This window comes from Pezoporus wallicus, unplaced genomic scaffold, assembly GCF_028554395.1.
Source record: "Pezoporus wallicus isolate ANWC-B61680 ecotype Strahan unplaced genomic scaffold, APGP_CSIRO_Pwel_v1 contig_4055, whole genome shotgun sequence".
Lineage (NCBI taxonomy): Eukaryota > Metazoa > Chordata > Aves > Psittaciformes > Psittacidae > Pezoporus > Pezoporus wallicus.
Window position 1 is genome coordinate 409,672 of NW_026642952.1, and position 24,872 is coordinate 434,543.

General features: G+C 39.5%; 1 protein-coding gene across 4 annotated transcripts in view; it reads right to left on the reverse strand.

The window, feature by feature from the left end:
* The window catches only part of SNX24 (sorting nexin 24), a 93,307-nt gene that overhangs the window by 34,928 nt on the left and 33,507 nt on the right, over positions 1–24,872 (reverse strand). For 2 of the 4 annotated variants that reach the window (XM_057433275.1, XM_057433276.1), the window contains 2 exons: positions 10,725–10,808; positions 3,241–3,345 (listed from right to left, as the gene is read on the reverse strand). In XM_057433275.1, the coding sequence (XP_057289258.1) occupies positions 3,241–3,345; positions 10,725–10,808 (189 nt within the window). Of the gene's footprint in view, positions 1–3,240; positions 3,346–10,724; positions 10,809–11,076; positions 11,199–24,872 lie in introns of those variants that run through there. The other 2 variants (XM_057433279.1, XM_057433280.1) reach the window with 2 other exon arrangements.

The window sequence follows — 24,872 nt, forward strand, 5'->3', positions numbered from 1 at the left end:
AGTTAATTTATTAACTCTTAGTTGATAGCCACCACAAGGTAATGAGAACCGGCTTAGTCCGCTTCCACTGTCAGTAACAGGCATTTTTTTATTCAGCAAAGACTAAACCAGCTCAAGCCCTCTGTGCTGTCGGCTAAGATCATGGACAGAGACACCTACCACAGATCAGCAGAGAAGCAATAGTTTACTGCTTCATACTAATCTGCTCGAATGTTTCGGGCTGCACTCTGACATTCACTTATCTTTGCATCTGTTTCTTCATTAATAAATTAAACATAATCATCTTTCTTCTTGTCAGTTGATTGTTCTCAGTATGCACAAGGGCCCATTATTATTGTTACATGTAAAGTTGAATTACTACGCATATTAGTGTTTACTAGTCAACTGTTTCACAGTATTAAAACCAAAAGTTGTAAATTCTGGTCAAACTTGTAAAACATGAAAGTAACTTAAAAATAATATAGCTAAATCATTCTTTCACAATTCAATGAAAACTGGTCTATTACAACACAAAAATTTCCCACTCAACTTTTTGAGAACAGAAGTAAGCTGTCTGATGACACAGCAGTGTATACCGATAAATTCAAGAAAATTGCTATTTTTATCTCACAGTTTAATATTTTACTTATTCACAATTTTGGTATTCCTCAGAAAGACATAGTTAAATGTTTCTGAGCTCCTGTCTTTCCACTCCAAGAAACACACCACCTGTGCTATAAGGATTTAAGAGGAAGACTTCATCATGAAAAAGTCACAAAGAGCTAACAAGGTACTTGCAACTGCAGCACCCTGCAGCTCAAACAGGGGAGTTCCCTGCTCTCTTTATTACTTGATACAGACTGATTTTACTATTCTAATTTCATATAATTTTTGTCTACATTTAACTATAGAAGACTACTTTATCAAAAATAAATTAAGAACCCAGTATGATTAGACCATGTCAGACACAGCTCTGTATTTGACTACAATCTTTGTGGCATGCTGCTTCTTGCCTGTACAGATTTTCAAGGTGCAAAGTGCAATTATGAGAAATGAATGCATATTACATAAGAAAAAAATATCTCAGTGTAACATCCGTGCAAATGCTTAACCTCTCCATGACATTCTGACTGTTTTTTTTAAAAAGTGACTACTGTGACTCCGTAATAGTTTACAAGTAGCACAAATGGCTGGCCTCTAGTACCACAACTGACTAGTGATGGTAGTAGCCAAACTGCTCTTACAGATCAACTCTCATTAGTATCACCTGAAAATATGTTTGCAATATTTTATATACATATTGTTATGTTAAAAAATGATCATGTCTTCTGAAATTGTACCATGTTTCTACATTGTGTCTTAGAAAATGCTAGGCACTATCAAGTGTGAACTTCTGTCTAAAATCAGGTTCTTCATTATCTTACAAGTGAAAATTTCACTGATGATTAGTTCTGCTTTCTGTTAGCAGAATCAGAAATTAGTGACTTTGCCAAGAATTCAATGACTTTTGTTCTTTTAATTTAGCATGCACATGAGTATAGATATAACTTAGAGGCTTGTCATGTTTTAATCAAATGATGTCCATCAATCCCTTCCAACAAAAAACACTGCATGTTTCTATGCTAGCCAATGGTGATAGAAGAGGAAAAAGTTAACTGAATGTACCAGACTGTAAAAGACCCAGAGTCGATCGACTCTTCCAGTAGGGGGAGATGTTCTGTTAAAGTTTATCGGCAATTATAAAGTGCTAACTGATTTACCCCTGTATCTTTTTAAGAAAATCAACCTCATAACAGAAATCTGTGCCTTAGTGGCAATATGCTCCAAAACACAGTTGTATGAAAATCAGGAAAAAAAAAAAAATCACAGAAAACAGCTGTAACAGAAAAACATACTGATGATGGAGAAAGCTGTGCTGACAGCCATCAAAAAACCAAAAAGGCCCTATTCCTTTTCAAAACCAAAGTCTCTCCAACAGCAATGGTTTTTCACTCACACAATAGATATAATTTTTAGATGTCAAAGATGCTATAAATACCCCAGAGGAAGAAGGAAAAAAATGATTAAATTTTTGCATTTAACAATACTAATTAAATATTTAAAAATACAAAATAAACTATGTTGCCTGAATTGCTCCCTGTGTCTCAGAACAAAATCTGAGCTGTGTTTTCCTCCTTATTTCCAAATTACTTTTAAAATTTTAATGCCAGAAGTAATTCTGTCCCAATACTCTCTTCCTTAAACGGTTTTCTTTCACAAACCTTCTTTGAAAATCAGGGGCGTTCCTGAGCAGTGCAGGCTACCATCCATTTTCTATGAATGAAACTCACTGTCCATTGTGTTACATTTCACCATTCTTCCGTATGTGCCACTGCAATTGTAGATGATGTCATAAATCAGATCTATGAAATTTTTACTATTTTTCCTACTCAGATACGAGTAAAAATAGAATATTCTCAGTCTTCCTCCAAAAATTATTTTCTGATTAAGGTAATCTCTATGATCCCTCTCAATAAAACAGCACTTGCATTATGTCCAGTACTGAATGTCCAGTAAACTAGGAACATGTCTAGGGGACCACCTTAATCTGACTTTGTCACCAAAGAAATAGCTGTGAAACTACACCATAGGGGATTTTTAAAGCAACCATGGTGAGAGTAGAAATTCCATTTATTAGAAAAGGCTGTTACTTATCGCTGGTATATTTAGATGTCTGTATGTCTAAGTCATTCCTGAAGAATCCTTTTACAGTCTGTAGGAAAATCAGAACCCAAATAGGTAGAACCTGGGACTTTAAATGCAAGTTTGCAAACAAACTGAGATGAATACAGGATGACAGGTGCCTATGTCAACTAGATGAACAATTCAGATACAGGTATGACAATAGAGAGATATAAATTTGATGAGCTGATACTTCCCTACTCTGTCTAAATAGAGCTAAGTTAAATAAAGCCTCTTCTGCAACACTTTTGATTGGTACAGTCAGAACAATAACATTATTTTCCCCATTTTAGGCACAGGAAAACAAGGTACTAGTAAGTACACTAAAGTCAGTCAGCAGCTTTTGCATGAATTTGGGACAAAAATGCCTGTCTGGATTTCTAGCTGCTAGGCTGGCTAATCATCATTGCTGTATCCATTTCCCACCTCTAAAATTGCCTGTCAGAAAAACATCCCACTTCATACCTTCAAATGTTTTGGACACCACCACTTTGAAAATGGATGTTGATTTTACTTTCACAGTGCTGAGAGGAGACTCACCTGCAAGTATAACTCCAAGCCTTGCCGTCGCTGCTCCAGGACTTTGGGGACCCAGTTTCTCACATGCTTTGAAGGCATCTCTGGAGTTCTCATGAATTTTTTGAGCTGCAAATGAAAAGAAATGCAGACAAGAAAGAAAGTATAAGAGTAAACAAAAGATTTCTGTTAGAGATGAAACAGAACAGATAAAATAATAATGCATAAAGTACAACAGCATAGCAATGAAAGTACCATCAGCTCACTGAAGTAACAGAAGACTTCATACCTACATGTTGCCATGACAAATCTCCATGCTGCCCTGGATGGTGAAGGGGAACCCTACTAACAGTTTGGTGTGACTAACTGCATTAAAAAAACTGCTACATGAGAATACTTGAAATGAATTCCCCATTAGTCAACCGGGGATGATACCTCACAATGTCACTGCGGCACACCTAGGTATTACTTTGCTAAGTCCACTGACGAAAAATGGTGACAATATGAAACTCTGGATTTAGGGAATGATGAACAGGTGGAAGAAGTACAGACAGGAGAGCTAACCATTTCTTTGGAGAGCTGGCAATCAAGAGAGAAAAATATCCATGTTCTCAAATTGCACCAACAGATCGACAGTTGTGTTTAATATCTTATACTGAGAAATAGAAAGATTGCCACTGAACGTATTTCCAGTAATTCTCCATAATTATTCCTCTAAAGATTTGCATAGGAAAGTTTTATAGATACATACAGAAACGTGTCTATGAATACATGGCTGCATACAGATGGACACAAACATGAATTCTGAGAACACTAAGAATCCACTTGCTGGAGCAACATATTTTTTCGAAACACAAAAATATTAATGTTTTTCTTAAAACTACAGCTCAAAAATGATAACTGAAATAGACTTCATTACATTTTAATAGAAGGTGACATTAGATATTCTTTCTGTTGGATATTGCCTGAGTAAATCCGAGGCAAAGGATGCATGGAAAGAAACTAAAAATTGACTTTGACATGCATGCCCATGGGAGATTGAGAATTTACATTTCATTTTTGAGCTTGCTGAGATGTCACTATAGGAAAAAGCAGTGCCAACATATCAATGTCTCTACAATCACAAGTAACAAAGCTACTGCAAGGAAACCTCAATTGCTCTGGAAACATTTTGCCACTTGCTTATTTCTTAACAGTGCTAAATTACAATTAAACATGAAGTGAGAAAACAACCCACCAAAGCAAAACCCCAAATCCATGTACTTTTACTGCCTGATCTTAAAGCCAGAAAATGAACCCCAGTTTTTCATCTAATTTGGTTGAGAATGTTGAAGAAACTATGGTCACAGCTGTTGCGAACTATGACAGCACCTGCACGGGAGTAACAAATAAGCAGAACACTCCAGATAAGAGGAGACAAATCTGAAACAAAACAAGGGTCCACCAAAGCCTAGCTGCTTTCACGGTAAATGGTCTGTGGCTGGTGCCACCAGATGATGATTAACAATCATTTTGTGCTCTGTGGTCCTCTGACATAAAGCATCCAAGCCCCATTTGCATAAATATGCAAGTACAGGTACTACGTATAGGTATAAAGTATGTGTTCTACAGATGTAGAAGTAAATAAGCCCCCTTTCTTATGCTTGAAATAATATATTGCAACAAATAATTACTACAATGTCAAAGAATATTAAGCAACTCTATGTATGCGTTAGCTGTATTTCTTTAGACCTGTGCCTACAAAAAACCCCATGAAGATGATCAGGGGACTGGAGCACCTCCCATTATGAAGATAGGCTGAGGAAGTTGGGGCTGTTCAGCCTGGAGAAGAGAAGGCTGCATGGAGACCTCATAGCAGCCTTCCAGTATCTGAAGGGGGCCTATAGGGATGCTGGAGAGGGACTCTTCACTAGGGCCTGTAGTGATAGACCAAGGGGTAATGGGTTAAAAATTAAACAGTGGAAGTTTAGATTGGATTTAAGGAAAAAGTTCTTTACTGTTAGGGTGGTGAGGCACTGGAATGGGTTGCCAAGGGAAGCTGTGAATGCTCAATCCCTGGCAGGGTTCAAGGCCAGGTTGGACGAGACCTTGGGTGACATGGTTTAGTGTAAGGTATCCCTGCCCATGGCAGGGGGGTTGGAACTAGATGATCTTAAGGTCCTTTCCAACCCTAACTATTCTATGATTCTGTGATTCTATGAAACCTTCATACTGTAGTCTCTGTTTCCTGCAAGACTAAACGATGGCACAAATTACCAAGTAAAGAATTATCTGTCCAGCTGTGAAGTCAATATGATTTATAACGTACACTAATTATTCTAAAATTATAAGTAACTTGCAAGACAGGATACAAAGAGCTTAAGATTTTCAGAGATTTCACTGACATGAAATCTGCAGCTGTAATGCTGTCACCTTCTAGCATTCTGGTGCTTAAAAAGAACTACCAATATTAAAAAATGTAAAGGAAGAAGAGTACAAAAAATAATTAAGCAATAAATGGTTGTATTTTTAACTATTCTATACATATAGAAAGAATTTAATTATTTCTAAAAAGCTCTCCATAAGAGAATACTAAAACTTTTGATCAGACTTCAATATAATATTGTAATGTGAATGGTGCACAGGTTGAAAGGCCCAGTTTGCCTTTCATAACCAGTGCAAAGCGTAAAAGTCTATGCAAAACTATTTCAAAAAAACAACAGCAGTGGATAGTCAAGGAAAGAATCTGTAGTCCTGGTGTAGTCTTGGAAAGATTTTAAACCTCTTCCACTACAGCCAGATAGCAGAAGAAGCGGTGCTTTATTTTTTTTTACACAACTGGAATGTAAAGAATGTTGAACCCAGGAAAGAGAAATATTCACCTGTGTTCTTGGAAATGGCTTTGTTTTAAAAAAAATAAAAATAAAAACATTAATTGGCATTCTGATGAATAAGTAATCTCTTAAATGAGCATTGGAGTCCTCCTTCCTTAAAACAATGCCAGATGAGCACGTCCTTCCCTGGCGAAAGGTAAAATCTCCCCTTCAGCCTTTATTCCCATTTGCTATCATGGCTGTTCTCTACGGAAGCTTTGTTTCTCCAGCTCACTACAGGTATCTCCAGCACTAAGGATATCTTGAACATGCAGCAAGTCCAAAGATACCTTTCCAACTACCATGTACTCACAGCAGTTTGGAGTGAAACTTACATTTTAAATTAATGAGTAAGACAGGAAGAAAAAATAAATACCTTATTAGCATGCTGAAAACAAACTGGTATTTGGACCTGATTATAAATAGTGTCATGAGATGTGAACAAATTGTTCACAAAGAACAATCAAGATACAAGTGCAAAATATTCTTCTCCAATAAAAACTGTTCAAATACACACCTTACTTTTTTAAGAGCATTGAGATTTTCTGCTCTAACACAAAACAGAGAAGGGTGAAATCACATACTGTATTACCACAAAATGCTTTTTCCAGTATTTCTGTAACACTGAAAGCACTAAGAAAGGTTCAGAGCATGAGCTGTTCAAATATGTTTACTGAAATTTTACTCCTGTTTCACATAGTAAGACTTAAGAAAAGAGGTATATTGTTGCAAAATACACTGGGTGCTTTGCCAGGGACACGGAACAAATAAAGAAAAGTCACTATCAAGTTTGCAGAGTAATATAAACAGACAACAAGAAGATGAAGAGTAAGATGGAACAAACTGAAGAGCGGTGCAAAGTGTCTAGTTAGAATAACTGGTTTTCAAGTTTGTTTATTTTGCTGTTTATTTTGCTGCTGTTTCTGGAGATAAAGTGAACATCATTTATGTTTTTTCTAGTGTTTTAAGGAGAAATCCGCAAAGGAAGCTACTGCAATGGAATCAGGGTACAAGGAGACAAATCTGAGAGTGAGACTGCAATCATTTGTGACTTCCATGTGGAGTAACTGTGCAACTCCAGAAATTACAGTGAAATGAGACTTCAAAGGGAAGAAGAAAAAGAAAAAGCAGAAGCATTCAATACGTTTTGTTTTTTTTTTTTTTTTTTGCCTCAGTCTTTATGAATACTGACAGACCTTGGGCTGCCCAGTCCCTGGAGTTGGAAGACCACAAGCATGGGAAGAGTGACTTTCCATTTGTGAATGCTGAAATTATAAGGGACCAGCTGTATCAGCTGAATGCTCACAAGTCCCTGCGGCCTGATGGACCAGGATGCTCCAAGCCCCATCCAGCCTGGCCTTGAACACTGCCAGGGATGGGGCAGCCACAGCTTCCCTGAGCAACCTGTGCCAGTGTCTCACCACCCTCACAGGGAAGAATTTCTTCCTAATGTCTAATCTAACTTTCCCCTCTGTCAGCTTAAAGCCATTCCCCCTTTTCTTGTCACTACATGCTCTTGTAAAAAGTCCTCCTTCTTGCAGGCCCCCTTAAGGTGCTGGAAGGCTCCTATAAGGTCTCCCCAGAGTCTTTTCTTCAGGCTGCACAAGCCCAACTCTGATAAGGTCATCGACCTGGCAGATGAAAGGAAGGCAGTGTATGTAGCTTTTCTGGTATTAGTTAGGTTTTTGATACTGTCCCCTCACAGCATCCTTCTGGACAAGTTGTCTAGCTGTGAAATGAGCAGATTTACAATATATTGGGTGAAGAACCAGCTGAAGTGAAGAGCTCAAAGATTTGTACCAAATGGGGCTACATCTGGCTGACAGCTGATCACCAGCAGTGTTCTCCAGGGCTCAATTCTGGGAACAGTTCTGTTCAATATTTTTATCAATGATCTGGATGCAGGATTGGAATTCACCATTAGCAAGTTTGCTGATGATGGCAAACTGGGAGGTGCTGTTGACTCTCGAGGGACAACAGGTCTTACAGTGGGATCTAGTAAAATTTGAGTCCTCGGCAATGATTGATGGGATGAAATTTAACAAGTCTAAATGCCAGAATCTGCACCTGGAATGGAGTAATAACGGGTACAAGTATAAACTGGGAGAGGAGCAGTTGTGGAGCAACCTTGCAGGAAGGGATCTGGGGAGCTGGTTGACAGCAGCTCAGTGTCAGTCAGCACTGTGCCCTGACAGCCAAGAGGGCAAACCCCATTCTGGAGCGCATCACACACAGCACGGCCAACTCATCAAAATAGGTGATTATCCTGCTGTATTCACAGAATCACAGAATGTTTGGGCTGGAAGAGACTTTAAAGCTCATCCAGTTCCACCCCCCTGCCATGGGCAGGGCCACCTTCCACTAGACCAGGTTGCTCAAAGCGTTGTCCAACCTGGCCTTGAAAACTAGATCATGTCTTATCACTCACAGTAATACAAGAAAGAAATGCTTTTTCCATGTGGGGAGATTGACAAACTTATTTAAGTCTTTTTAAATGCTTTAACATTTAACATGTGCTATACAAACACAAACACTCCTTGTTTCTCACCTTGTGCTTTATAGCTCATCGTTTATAATTTACACTGCCTGCCATAATAAAGTGTGGGGGGGGAGAAATACTCCATTCCAGTTCCAATTGCTCCTGCAATTTTAATTCCCAATTTTATTTTTTACATAAAAATATGTAAAAAAAATATATGAAGTTTTATTTTTAGACATTTTCATTGTGAAGGGTAAACTTACGGAGCCACACAATATATCCAGTCTCCTTGTTCATCCTTCAATAACTTTTTAATCCAATAGCCAAGTTCTGATTCAGTGATGGTGCAGCCTCACCCTGAGTAATGTGTGCAGCTCTTTCCCCACAGCTGAAGGATGTGGTCCTTGAATGTGTCCAGAGAAAGGCAACAAAGCTGGTGAAGGGGATGGAAGGCACGTCCTGTGAGGAGTGGCTGGGGGCTCTGGGCTTGTTTGGAGACAAGGAGGCTAAGGGGCAACCTCACTGCTCTCCACAGCCTCCTGAGGAGGGAAGTGGAGAGGGAGGTGCTGAGCTCTGACCCCTAGTACCCAGTGCCAGGACATGTGGGAATGGCTCAAAGCTGCGTTAGGGAAGGTTCAGACTGGACATTAGGCAGCACTTCTTTAATGAGAGGGTGGTGAAACAGAGGAACAGGCTTCCTGGAGAGGTAGTTGATATATCAGTGTAGCAGTGTTTTAGACTGATTTGGACTCATACGCCCTTCATAACATGTGTTAACTTTTGGTCAGCCCTGAAGGGGTCAGACAGTTGGACTATATGATCCTTGTAGGTCCCTGGCAACTGAAAACATTCTATTCTAATCATGGGCAGGGTGCATTTTAAGCATATAAATCCTGATTTTCCTCTCAAAATGCTTCCTAACTTAGTTGTATAATCTCTGCTCACCGGCTTCACTTTCAATTGCAGCATTAGTCTCAAATGTAAAATAAAGCACACGTGTATTGCAAGGCTTGCTGGTGGGCAAGCTGTACCACTGATTTTGACACTGTTGCTCGTGAGGTATCATATTCAATGTAAATACAAGGGGAAAACATCTGAGACACATCTGAATTAAAACAATAAACAAGGAAATATTAAAAAGTGGCAGCTGATACATTAACCGGGCCAAGAAGCAAAAAGACAAGAAATACTTGCACATCTTAATTACAGTTCAGATAAGCAAAATATACCTTTGGACTTTTGAGGGCCGCCAAACTGATGGTTTAATAGTTGCCTTTTGTTGACATGAGCTTGCTTATACCCATAACCCATATATGGCTGGTAAAGCCATCCTGTCTTCCACCAGTATAATGTTTCTTCCCTGAATGAGATCATTCATCTGTCACTTGCAGAGAAGCTTTTCCATAATTAAGGCAAGCAGTATCCGTCAAAGCAGTTGAGTGTGCACAACCCCACTGCTACTGAGAGCTATAAACCAAAAGATGTCTGGCTGACCCAGGTCCTAGGAATGAAGGACTGAAGCTCTTCATTGCAGTCCATCTCTGGCAATAGGCTGTAATTCTTTTCCACAATTTTCCTTCACAACACTTGGCCTCCATTAACATTTCAGCTGAACAATTAGTGGATAACCAGACTTGAAAGTGCTAAGTTCCTCCTTACACATTATTGCAATGATTAAGGAGACAAAGTTATCAGATATCTTGTATCTTATAACACATTCATTATATGAAGAACAGCAGAGTGAGATGCTCAGTCTTTTTCATGTCTAGTTTCTGGTGTATATGAGTTGTTTTTTCAGCTTTATATATAGCAGGTTAGCAACATAATTTAAAGAACTAACAAGTTATTTGCCTAAATGAATCAAACCAAGTAACATATTTATTTGATATAGGAATGTGTCTTATTTTGTGACATTACAAGAAAAAAAAAAACACATACTACAGACAGCATTTTAGCAATACGACATGTAAACAGTAATAAAAGGGTGAGCTAGTAACATGTGAGAAGATATCACTCCCCTCCACAAAAAGAAGAAACCAAGTTAGTTGGGAACTCATTTCCAGATACAGGAATCACAAGATGTATTTACGATAAACCATATATAGTAATAATTTTGAGAAAGGAAAACATCACAACCAAGGCAAAACAAAGTTACATCTTAAAAAGAAAATTACTACCTTTTTATGAAGTGCATGGAATTCACTATACCTCTTCTCCACAAAATGTTTCCTTCCGCTCATAAGGACCTCTATTTTAAAGACCTGAAAATTATAAGCAATAAAACAGAGATTAATGTTACTTGCACACACATGTTCAGTAAGAACTGGTTAACAGAAGTAGGTTAAGTATGAACAGAAGCAGGTTAAGCATGGAAAAGGAGAAATAAATGCAGATGCTCTACTGTTGGTTTATTTGCTCCTAACATATTCATCTACAGCCTCAAAAGAGCTTGTGCTACCACCTACACCATAGGGAAAAAAAAAACATAACTCCCAAACAGGGCAAATGCTTGTTTTCTTTGTATGATACATGTGACAGCTTTTGTTGCTGCCTCCGGAAGGTTGAAAGGCCAGGAGAAGATCCTCTCTGGTTCCACTAATTAGTAGTCACTAACATGACATTTTCTTGATTCTCAGGTCACTGGGTCAGTTCTGAGGGCAAGTGATGTGAAATATTTTGAAGTGCTCAAGAAAACACGGTCTATTAAATAAAGGCAAAATCGGCAGAAAAGCAATACAGCAAAGGTGCCTGGTCTACTAGGACTTCTCAGTTTTGCTCAGAAAATGCTGGAAATAATTATTTACAGGCCAATTAGAGACAATGTTCAGGACACATGATTACATCAAGACTCAAAACTCTGGCCAAATAAAAAATTGTTTGAAATGAATTTGCAAGCAGTGTTTATGCCTGTTTCTGTCACAACATGCCCAGCTGGATAAACACTTTGTATTGTCCACTAGAACCTTTCAAACAGGTCAAAATCCTATGGTTTTCACTGGCTAGCCAAACCACATTAGAAACAGACAGCATTTTATTAAATCCAGTCTGAAATGCATCTACTTTTGTTTGAATGCAGTAAGGACAGGACTGATTTCACACCAATGTTTACATTACTAAAATTAGTTCAGATGCTTGTAATAATTTGTTCTACCTTCTACCTCTTTGAAAAGGATTACTTCTGTGTCCTAATCACTGTGACAGATGACCTTATTTGGGGGCACTGTTTCCCCTGCCTTTCTGTTAATCTATTTAGCCTATTTTGGGAGAATAGCTATTGGCTATTAAACAATTTTCCTCTACACATGAATAAACTCCAAGGGACCCTAAGGAATATGTTGTAAGTTCTGAGTTGTAGAGAGAATCACATGCAAAGAAAAATCAATGTAGACGTTTTTCTTCAGTTGAGACTTAATCCTAATTATATGAGAGGAAAACATGATTTACATCTTATATTCTACATGCCGTATAAAAAAAAAAATAGTTCTGCAAGGAACAAAATGCTTTGGATTGCACATGAAAGCTACTGCGTTGAGGGAGTTTCAGGTTATCTTGGTGGGAAGAATGGATGACAGAATATAAAACCAGTTACATTAGAAGTGACAATGAGTCACTAGTTAAGGTGTTACAGCAATTCTGAATTAACTTGATATTAAATCTCCAGGAATTACGAGCAACTCGTAATTCTTACAACTAGGTCAGCTAAAAGCCACTACACCACTGTTGGTTTAGCACTTCTGTTGGCTACAGGGTTTGCCAAACAATCTGGGGAACTGCAAGGGGCTCCTGCCTCAGCTATAAGCACTCCCTTGACAGGTAACTTTCTTGTGAATCATGGCTTGGCTTGCACAGTCCCATTTTGATTTTAGTCATATATGTGCAACTTCAGAGAAAAGTCTCTCTCTCTGAAGACTATAAACCTGACATTTTTTTAAAGAAGAATAGCTGGATATGGGGAAGAAATTAAATACAAATCTCTCTGTGGACCTTCTTTTCAAAGCACGTATCTGTTCTGTTCTGTGTTTCATCATTGATTAAGGACTTACAGAATTGGCTCTAGAACACTGAAAAAAATACGCAGCCTTTATTCATTCTCCTTTTTCATCGTAGAAAAGTTTTAATTACTGTTTTGTAATTTTTGCTAACAACATGACACTAAAGAATGTATTTGGCAGTCACTTTCACAGAAGACACGAGAAAAGAGAACCACAGTTTCTCACGCATCACAGTAGCATAATTTCCAAAACCACAAATCTGGTATCTTTACACCCTCAAATGCCTGTGACAATAGAGAAGCTTTAAGTTTGCCTCCTACCATCCAAAGCTCTTGGATCCAGCTTTAGCAGCCATCTAAAATTTACAAAGCTAGACAACAGATCTGCTATGCCTGAAGTTGAAAATTACTGTCTGAAAACAAAACCCTGCAGATGGCACTTCTACTTACTGTGGCACCTATGTTTCAGAAATATAAGTGGACATTCTGTAAATATTTTCATTTAATGCAAATCTAAACATTGAATTGATTTATAAAGCAACTTAAAACCCAGAAATGCAAGTAAGTGAGATAACACATATTGTGTTTATGAACTTCATATTATTACTTTATTCAGACAGCATAAATTCTAGGTTTTCCTCCTATTTACCAGATCACAATTCACAAGACCAAACTAAAAGCACAGAAGTGAGTTTCTGTGTCACTATTTTATATAATATGGCTTTGTGTGAAAGATAGAAACATACATTAGTTTATGAGAGAGACAGGATCTCTTCATGGATTCAAAATAGCTATAGACAAATCTCACACAAATTTAACTGAGCAATTGCAGGCCTTGACAGAAAAACAATGTAAGGAAACTGGTGAACACAGATGAAAGTGCCAAAATAAAGACGGAAGAACTATGGGGAAAAAAATGCAACACTGCAAGGAAATTACTTTTCTTGTAAAAATGTTCATGTTCTATGAACAGATAACTCTGAAAAGACATATGACTTTATGAGTGACAGTTAAACGAAAAATGCAACAATTAATCACCGAATAAGACAGGTAAAATGCTTTTCCAATAGTCACTGAAATACCAGAAATTACACTACACTGAAAGATTTGCAGTTCATTCTGACTTGGATACAAGGGACCATAGATATAAAGGCACCAACTAAAAAACTCTTTATGAGTACTGTTAAAGCAGAAATGTCTCACCCTTCTTGGTTCCTGCCAGAACAGTTACTGAAGATATCTGCACAATGCCAGAAGATCATTATCCATTAAAAGCATTCTCCCAACAGAGTTTAACCCATGTAAATGAAGTATGGGACAAACACCTTTGGATATCAATATGAATAATGTTGACATTTTGCCTAGCGGAATTGCAGATTTGCCACTGTAATTCATAACCATCAAACCTGTGAAGGAAACTCTTCAAGAAGAATTCCTATGGTAAAAACTTTCAGGTCCAACTACAAAACAGATTTACACATGATTTTTAAAAAGTCCAGTATGAAACACCAATTTTTTTTGTCTTACTTCTTTGCTTCCACTTTGTTCCAATGATACAGATTCTGTTCAGATATTGGAAACTATTTTCTTCATTTGCTGTTGTTAGCAAGTATGCCTGATTTTACCATTTTTTCAAATTTATTGGCTTTTGATCATTAGCAAACCTCTTAATGATCCTTTTTCAGTATTTACAAGAATACTTATGTTTCTCGCTGCAGAAACTGGACAGTACAATGTAGTAACTACTTTGGATTACGTGTGGGCAAACAATTGGTATTCTATTACTTTGAATTTCCAAGACAAAAAGCACAAATGGAACAAAACAGGAACCAGTATGACATATTTATATGAATTTACATTTAAAAACTACCCATGCTTTCCTGTAAGCCCACCAATGTCTTAAGTGTACTTCAAGAACTCTGTGGTAAATAACATTGATAACTGCCCTCCTTCAGTTCCTTAAATAACTCTGATACTGCCCTCCTTCAGCTCTTACCTATGTCAAATGCTTACACTAGATACAAAAGGATATCTCTTAACTGCTAATTTGATGGTAAAACAGGCAGCTTTAGTAACTTTGTCTCAAAAAACCCAGAATGACTGGTTCAACAAAAAACAGACAAGAACGACAAACATGACCAGGAGTAGGGAGAAAACTTAACAAGAACAGTAACTTCTCAGTTTGGTTTTCTATTATATAAGAAATACACGGATCGCACTTTTATATTCACTCACGGAAAATACATTAACTACACAGTTTACAATTATGGTAAATTAATACCATATTGTGTATATTTATACATGGAAAAATTAACTCCAAAATACATCAATTTCTGAAAAATCACAGTTGAGAAATGGGCAGCCTTTTTTAGAATGGGGAAAAACAAAAACCAGAAGCAGAAAAAGAGAAACTTACAAAAACCAGACACACTAGCCTAACATTCATCAGGAAATAAAACCCCACAAAATTCTAGTACAGTGCTTTTCTCTCTCAAGACCAAGATTAATAACACTAGTTTTATTTAAAATATTACTCTCAGAAATAAATACATCCCTTTAGATGCTTCAGTATGGTTGACAGGCTTTTGTCTGAGGAACAGCTAATGCATTCAAAGTGTCAAGAAACTCACCCTTAAACCTTTGCCATGGCCATATGAAAGGAATTCCAGAGCAAATGAAATGACAGCTACAGTCCATGAAACACTAATCAGATTTCCATGTGTTCAGTGTTTCATTACTGTACAGACAATGGCACATTTTCTGTCTCAGTTGTTGTATAACTGGAACAAGACTATGGCATATAGTAGAGATCAAAATATGACTTTAAACCTATTCCCACCCAACTGATCCAGGGGAAAATATTATTCCACAGAATCGGTAAGAGAACTTGGGGGGTGGTGGTAACCAGAGCTGCATGTAGTTATAGCAGCAATGCGGTATATCAGCGGTGTGCCTCATAGAATCATAGAATAGTTAGGGTTGGAAAGGACCTTAAGATCATCAAGTTCCAACCCCCCTGCCGTGGGCAGGGACACCGCACACTAAACCATGCCACCCAAGGTCTCGTCCAACGTGGCCTTGAACACTGCCAGGGATGGAGCATTCACAACCTCCCTAGGCAACCCATTCCAGTGCCTCAGCACCCTAACAGGAAAGAATTTCCTCCTTATATCCAATCTAAACTTCCACTGTTTAAGTTTTAACCTGTTACTCCTTGTCCTATCACTGCAGTCCCTAATGAAGAGTCCCTCCCCAGCATCCCTATAGGCCCCCTTCAGATACTGGAAGGCTGCTATGAGGTCTCCATGAAGCCTTCTCTTCTCCAGGTTGAACAGCCCCAACTTTCTCAGCCTATCTTCATACAGGAGGTGCTCCAGTCCCCTGATCATCCTCATGGCCCTCCTCTGAACTTGTTCCAACAGTTCCATGTCCTTTTTATGTTGAGGACACCAGAACTGCACACAGTACTCCAGGTGAGGTCTCCTGAGAGCAGACAGGCAGGATCACCTCCTTCGACCTGCTAGTCACGCTCCTTTTGATGCAGCCCAGGATACGGTTAGCTTTCTGGGCTGAAAGCGCACACTGAAGCCGGCTCATGTTCATTTTCTCATTGACCAGCACCCCCAAGTCCTTCTCCGCAGGGCTGCTCTTGGCAATGCTCCATACTTCTGCCCTCCACAGCAGAGGTGGAGACAAGGACAGCATTTGGAGCCAACTCAAACTTCAGAGGAGCCTTGATAAAACTTAATCTCGCTATCCCCCAAATGAAAACAAATTAACTTATTCTGACTTCATACTTTGGAAGAGGGAGTAGCAAAACTTAGTTCTCTAGTGGGCATAGGGCAGCTCAAGGGTGCAGAGACAGGCTGACATGGATCATGGAGGCATGAAGTGAGGGAAACCTCCCTTTTTCTCTCAAACCACATTCTCCCAAGCTCTGGCACTTCCCTGTCTTGCATCTGCTGTTTACTTTCGGACATCTCCCCCATTCTACTTTGAATTAATTGCGACCATGACCCCTTGCTGAGACTTAAGGCCTTCTGTGCCATAGGTAAACTGCTTGTAGTCACATCTCTGCCTCCTCTCTATAGCAATTGATCTCCCCACTCTACAGGAGCAGCCCCTACACAAGACCCTGCATGGTCTTCCCATAAGGAAAATGTCCCCTTCCTGCTATGGAACTAGGGGCACAGTAAAGAAATATGCAGAACACCTCTCAAGACCCCTGTTTGCTCCATTCGGCTTTGCTGAGGCCCTAAGGAGGGATGAAAAATGGCTGTAAGAGACAGCAAAGGAAAAGTGAAACATCGGGTATTAGAAACTGAAAGTAATCAGAGGGCTGGATGGGGGGGAGGCTGAACAAGATCAGAGCTGACGATCAGAGCCGACAGTCATCCATTCTCCCCCTAGCAGCAGCTCTCACACGTGCTGAACCGCTCTTCCTGATGGCCACAAGAGGAGGCAGAAAGCAGGAGCTGCAGAGGGGCAACGTGGCTACCAGTCATTTGGAGCACTGGTCCTCACAGGCAGGCAGTGGGTCCACAGCCACCTCCACCTCCCAGCTGGCCTGGGCAACTGCTTGTGCCTGTGCTTTGACCTGCAACAGGACAGCTCTACTCAGAACAAGTGTTTCTTTTCACTTTTACAGAAGGGCCCCTAAGAAATTCATATCCATTACATTACCCATTGCAAGATGTACTTACCTTACCTGAAGCCAACTCAAAATTTGGTTAAGACCCACAAATGGCCCCCTCCCCCAGCCCAAGCTGTGTCATGTCTGTTATACGAAATCAGACTGTTTCACTTAGTCCCAATTACAGATCTACAATATTAAGTTACACAGAAGAATTCCATTATTAACTATGGAAATCAAGGTTTAGGTTTAGCACTATGCAATTATGATCTGCTTTCTCAGGTCTGAGAAGGAGACCATGTCAGAGAAGTGAAATGTTCACTACAGGATTTCTAGAGGGTATTCCCAACAGCTGTAGCATGTGTGAAGCAGGTACCTGACCCCGCCTAGAAGCAGCCCTACTATTTTTGTATTATAATAAATAGATTTTCTACTGTGATATAAACCCATTGAGAGGACAAATATGCTGTTTCACTAACTTCTGTTAAATCTCATGTTACTGCAATCTAACTTGGATATTCGTTATTAAGATGCCTCTTTACTAATTTTATGTAACCTTCAGCCATTTATTTACTGAAAAAGCTGGCTCTTCACTAACACCAGTGTTACTTGTACCAGCAGCTAAGCAGCTATCTAAACAAGACTACAGTCTCTTTAAGAACCTTTCAGCATGAAGTTTATCTTTCCCAGCAATACTACAAAATAATCAAGGATACTCCTTCTCCTACGCACTTTTGCAGCATGGGCCTCCTCCGTTCATAAAATGGCACAGTGTTGGTAGGAACTACATGCAAAAGGCATGCATAGGACTTGGGGGTATTCTTTCTGAAGATGGCCTTTGAGAAGTGTATATCATATTTCTTAGGGTTTAGAGGAAGAGGTAGTAAAACAAATTATACTGCAACCCAGAGGGACAGTTTTGTAATTCCTACAACATGGGAAGCTTGAGGGAGGCTTCTACGGAGCTGTCACTGTTGAATGAAAGAATAGCTGACATATAAGACTAAGTAGTTTTCTGATTTTTTCAACTCTCTTTAAACCAATCTTTTCCAAACACATGATTCATAAAATCCCCTAGGAACTTCTCTGCCATTTCCTGAAAAATAACTTGGCTTTCCAAGCCTCTCCCTTGCCAGAGACACTTACTATAATTTGTAACCTAACCAAGAAGCTACAAGATCTGACTTGCTTTTGACAGTTTTCTTTATTAGCCCTGAAGAGCACAACTGTTACATGGGTGACACCCCTTTAAAACTTCATTGGCACTGTGGTCTCCTATTTGGGTAACATCCTTAGAATCAAACTCGAGGAAAAATGTGTCTATCTTTTACTGAATAAGGAGAAAGTTCCTAACAAATGATAATGCCTACAGTCACACAAACAAAAAAATCAGCCTGCTTTGCTCTATTTGTTCACCTGGATCATCTCAATGTTTCTTATCAGAAGTGTTCTACTAATAGAATAACCATGCAAAGATTAACTTTCCAATAGAAATAGTATATTGGGATAAAACACCTGAATATTGCAAAAAAAATAACTGATAGTGAAAGTATATTTACATGAAATGTCTAAGTCTGATGAAACATAAGGACTCTTCTATTTTGTCACAAAATCTTTTGCCATTTATTTGGATTCTATAGAGTCCTCCCACTTCCCAAGGCAGGGTGCAATTCCCAATGACAATGAAAGTACCCCCACTTGCAGCAAAATAGCTCCAAAAAAACTCCTTTTATTGAGACACTAGACCCAAGACCAAGTTTATTTCTGGAAAGATTAAGACTGTATTACTTTGCTTACACTTGTGTTTGCTGTCTGGAGAACACCTGGGTCACCTCAGACTTCCAAAGCACAGATGTTTTGTTTAGAAACAAAAATGTCAAATATGTGTCAAAGAACACATTAAAATAGTATACACACAGCAGCGTGATAAGCACTACACTTCAAAGGACCTGGCATTGTATGCCAAAGGAGCTGGCATGTCTTATATTCCATGGTATGTCTACCGTGGTATGTGAATTCAGCTTTTTTTCTCTGCTAGTGACTAACTAAACATGTATGAACACGAAACACAACAGTATTTAGCCACATTACATTATACACAAGCTATTAAAATCAGCTCCGTATTTTTCATAGTGAGTAAATACTGGGGGTAAGAAATACCACATACCCAGCTTGCATCTTTTCTTATTAGGGTCTCTGCAGTAACCCACTTGAGAAGTCTCTGCTCCACTTTACCTGTCAACGTAAGTAGTTCATCTGAACCATTTTTCAAGAGTGGCAGTCAAAGTAGTCAAAGATGTTGCCTGTCTAAAAATCTGTGCAGCTTAGCAAAGATCATTCATTTAAGCATTGGGATTAGTTGGCTTAGTGGCCACAGTGAATGCAGATATTCCTAAACCAGATTTAAACTATTTCAGGTACTGCTGACAGTATAGCAGTAGCAGCAGGGTGGCTAGCATAAGATGCAAAACTTGTGTCAAAGGCCAGACAATGGTCAGTGACAATGGAGCCAGCCTGGCTCTAACCAGGTGTATCTATGAGCTGCAGTCAGTGAAGCACAGGTGTCCCACAAAAAGAAGCAAGAGTGAGTGTGAAGTTCAGAGGAATGCAGGGTTCAGATTTGACCTGAGCACAACATACTGGGGGAAGAGAAAAGATATTTCATAATTTTCTTTTCTTAGAGTTACTTAATAAAACACAAGTAGCTGAATTGCAGAGTTTTAAGGAGAACTGCATTGGCTTTAGTGGAAGAGCTAAGGCAGCACAGAATTTGACTCAAACACACGTATCTGAGAAAAGGCAACATCTAAACCACTTACGGAGACTACATCAACATATGCATAGGTTCAAAGGCAGTAGAAATACTAACATAAACCAATATCCAGGCTAATATATAAAGTATCCTGTTAACAACTTTGTGATACGAGATTGAATAACCTATCAGAACTGGTTGTACAATTAAATATTTACCATTTCAAAGACAATTAAAATTAATTAAATGAGAATTACGTTAATTTGCAACTAGCCTCTCAATCACTTGGAAGACAGAGAGGCAAATATCAAGTAATTACATGCCTGCAGATGTATTCAGGCAGATAAAGTATTGCGTATCCAACACATTTCAGAAAGATTTTAAATAAGTTATGAATCGAGTCTGATGATGGCAACGTGAAGACGAAAGCATGCATACTGCAAACAAAGTGACAGCAACAGATGATTGAAAATTGTGCTGTTTAATTCCTGTCACTTGAACTGAAGACAATCCATTGTGCCAATCTCTTCAAATGTTAACTAGAAGCATCAGAGTCAAAAAATTAGCATTGACAAGTCTAAAAATCTGTGACTGTTTTTTCCTCAAAGGAGAAAAATTTAGAAACAGCCAAGCACAGGCTGCTGAAGAACTAACCTGGCTTGAATACTTCAGTAACTCATAGAATCATAGAATAGTTAGGGTTGGAAAGGACCTTAAGAGTATCTAGTTCCAACCCCCTTGCCAGGGGCAGGGACACCTCACACTAAACCATCTCACCCAAGGCTTTGTCCAACCTGGCCTTGAACACTGCCAGGGATGGAGCATTCACAACTACCTTAAGCAACCTATTCCAGTGCCTCACCACCCTAACAGGAAAGAATTTCCTCCTTATATCCAATCTAAACTTCCCCTGTTTAAGTTTTAACACGTTACCCCTTGTCCTGTCACTGCAGTCCCTAATAAGAGTCCCTCCCCAGCATCACTACAGGCCCCCTTCAGATACTGGAAGGCTGCTATGAGGTCTCCATGAAGCCTTCTCTTCTCCAGGCTGAACAGCCCCAACTTTCTCAGCCTGTCTTCATACAGGAGGTGCTCCAGTCCCCTGATCATCCTCGTGGCCCTTCTCTGGACTTTTTCCAACAGTTCCATGTCCTTTTTATGTTGAGGACACCAGAACTGCACACAATACTCCAGGTGAGGTCTCACAAGAGCAGAGTAAAGGGGCAGGATCACCTCTTTCAACCTGCTGGTCACGCTCCTTTTGATGCATCCCAGGATATGGTTGGCTTTCTGGACTGCAAGCACACACTGAAGCCAGCTCATGTTCATTTTCTCATCGACCAGCACCCCCAAGTCCTTCTCCACAGGGCTGCTCTGAATCTCTTCTCTGCCCAACCTGTAGCTGTGCCTGGGATTGCTCCAACCCAGGTGTAGGACCTTCTTGCACTTGGCATTGTTAAACTTCATGGGGTTGGCATCAGCCCACCTCACAAGCGTGTCGAGGTCCCTCTGGACGGCATTTTTCCCTCCAGTGTATCAACCGAACCACACGGCTTGGTGTCATTGGCAAACTTGCTGAGGGCGCACTCAATCCCACTGTCCAAAAAAGCTTACAGATTCCTAAATACAACACAATGAAGAAATAATATCCATATACTAATTTTCAGCTGGAATTTGAGAGTCACATTTCATATCCTGGTTCTTGGTTGAAAAATAAATCTTTATTAACTCTACTAGAAAACTCTGGATGTTCATCACCTGCAGATAACAAACAATTCCCCCATTTAAACCTGTCCTGGGTTCAGCAGTAGCAGTCATTTTTTCTCCTTCTTGGTAGCTGGTGCAGTGCAGTGTTTTGACTTTCAGCTCGGGAACAGAGCTGATAACAAGGATGTTTTGGTTTGGCCAAGGACTTTGTGAGCCTCATGCTCTGCCAGGGAGGAGGGGAGGCCGTGAGGAAGCAGAGACAGGACACCTGACCCAAACTGACCAAAGAGGTATTCCATACCACAGCACGTCATGCCCAGGATGTAACTGGGAGTTAGCCGGAAGGGCTGGGAGACTGCAGGGTTGGAGGAGGTATCGGTCGGAGCTTGGTCGGGCTTGGGGGCCGAGTTATCGGTCAGCTGGTGCTGAGGTGTTGTATTCTCTTCCCTTGTTATTTCCTTTATCATTATTATCATTGGTGGTAGCAGTAGTGATTTGTGTTATACCTGTTCTTATCTCAACCCGTGGGAGTTGCATTCTTTTGATTCTCCTCTCCATCCCTCCGAGAGCAGGGGGAGGGCAAGAAAGGGGGGGAAGTGAGCGAACGAATTACCTGACTGGGTTTAAACCACGACAAAACCTCTATATTCAACTGGACAAATTCAAAAGTACTATCAAAAATAATAATAGTAAGTTGCTACAGACACAATGCAATACTGTCACAGATATCACCCCTTCCCTCATTCTGAGGCTTCAAACTTTCTTTTTGCCTTATTATGAACTTACTGGAAACCCCACTTCCCTATGCAAGCCTCACCAAATCTCAGCATTTTCTTGGTTCTAACCTTCTGTAATGCATATAAAACTTTTGTCCTTTCTATTCACAAAAACATTGCCATAAATAACTTATTCAAATGGGCTTTTTTGTTACAGAGGCTCTATTATTGTGAGTCTCCAGTGCCTCCCTGCCGAAAGAATGTAAACTTCACTTTACTTTCATTTCTTAGTTGCAGTGAAAGTTTATTCTTTTATGTATTTATAGAAAGTGCCACTTCTCTATTTACAGTGCAGAAAACATGCAACTTGACTTATCCTGTATTTGTGTAAGGTGTCATCTTATCTTCAACTGCCTCAGCAGTTGCTCTTCCTTCTGTACAGCCTCTGTCCCTACTTTTCTTTCACCCACATACATTTTCACAGGTAAGAAATATAAATGGGTAACTAAGGGACATTTATCTTATAGCCTTCCTTTTTCATACTTCAGCTTATACACACTACTATTTTTAATTAACATCTTAATAACATTTGAAGAGGACCTGAGATGGAGTTAATTTAATAAAACATATAAGTTAATGGCAGCACTAGGAATAATTATAATAATCTAATATTTTCAGTTATAAGACTGTTCTCAGTTACATATAGTTTTGCCAACCTTCAATTTTTGAGCTTAGATTTTTTCATAACAGGTATGTGATTCAGACAGAAAATATCTTTAGAAAGTTACAGCTGAGACAGTCCAAACACAAAGAAAAATATATTTTACTTGACACATGCCAAAAGAACAAATCAAAACCTCCAAACCCAACTCAAAGGAAAGCCCATGCCATTTCACACAAATTCCTTCAGGACTAGGATGAGAAAACCAGTAAGACAGCTGGGAGGCAAAACTGGCTAACCCATAAACTTCTGGAACAAACTCTTAACAAAAACTTCGCACAAAGTATGTGCACAATGCATGTCTTCCACCAGCAGTCCTGGTGCTCTGTTATTTTTACAGTGCATCCCTACTGACTGCATGTTTATGGCATCTCCACAAAGCTCGGCTAAGTTTCCGGCCTACAGAGTATTTTTCTATGGTTCAGAAGCCACTATGATATTAGGGAGCAGAAAAAAGATTGGACAATGCTTTTTAGTTTTTGTGAGAAAGAGATGCTGGACAGGAATCTACACTATGGCACAGGGACCACCACCAGAAAAGACCATACAGTGTTACCATAAAAAAAGCAGGCCAAGGAAGACCAGAAGGGCCTTTTAGTCTGAAGTAGTCCAGCTCCTGTAACCTTGAAGGGAATGCATGATTTCGTCAAGTATGAATCAGAAAAGTATGTCACTGGATCTGCTCACTGTGAGAACCCACTGGTAACACACAGTATTCCTCTTCCTCCCTCCACTGCTGGTAGATGGTAGATAAAAAAATACCAAACACTTTTTAGTCTAGAGGCCTGTACTAGGGACCTAAAGGCTCCACATGCAATGTCTGGGGCAGTACATATCCAAATGACGTACTCCCTTCCCTTTATTACCAGTCACCTGCTATGGGGTAGAAAAAGCAGAAACTGTTAAGAAACACTAGTTGTGAACTTAAGTACTCAAAGTGTCATTTAAACTATTCACACAATGCAACCCAGTCTCACTCCACGTACTTACTTGCAGTGGTCAGTTTCATGCTACTTTTCCCTAGTGAGAGCGTTTTCAGCTCAGTATGCAGGATTGACAGTGTCATGGGAAAAAATGAGCCCCCGAGATGATGTCCTTAGGGCTCTTTCAATGTAAGAATTAAAAAAAAACACTTAAAAAGGCAGAAAAACCGTATGTATGGAAAGTATGGCCTCAAGAATAAGGCAAACGGTAACATCACAGTCACTTTGGAAACTTTAGATCTATAGTCCAAGTACTTCTGCAACACTGAACAATTTATTTCATGCTTTTTCCTAGGTTAAAATGCCAAGCCTTCAGAGACCCAGTGGATGCAGAGCAAAGATGTATATGTTTACACCTATGCAGACAACAAACATATTTCACCTCACATACTGTTCTTCAGGTGTTGATTTCAGGACATGAGAAACTAACTCTGGCACTTACTCGCTTCTTCCTGATTTTGTCAAGAAGGCTTTTCAGTAAGGATTGCATGTAAAATGCAGGGGGAAGAACAAGAACAACAGAAAACCAAAAGCCCACCATCAAACCTGGCAAGCGCACACACAAACTCAAATGCCTCCTGAAGTCACCTCCTACGTGCACTGCTATCTAGCTATTATAACATGAGAAGCTGTATCCTTGCACGGACCACTCTACACACAGATCCAACATATCTCAACTCCTCCTTCCAGGGTATACTAAAGAATTAGAGAAGGAAACAGAAAACCTATTCCAGAAAATACAGTATTGATTTTCCAACCTGAGGAAAGAGAGTCTCAGGGAAAAATAACTCCTTGCTCCTCTACCTTGTAAGAGAAGTCTCA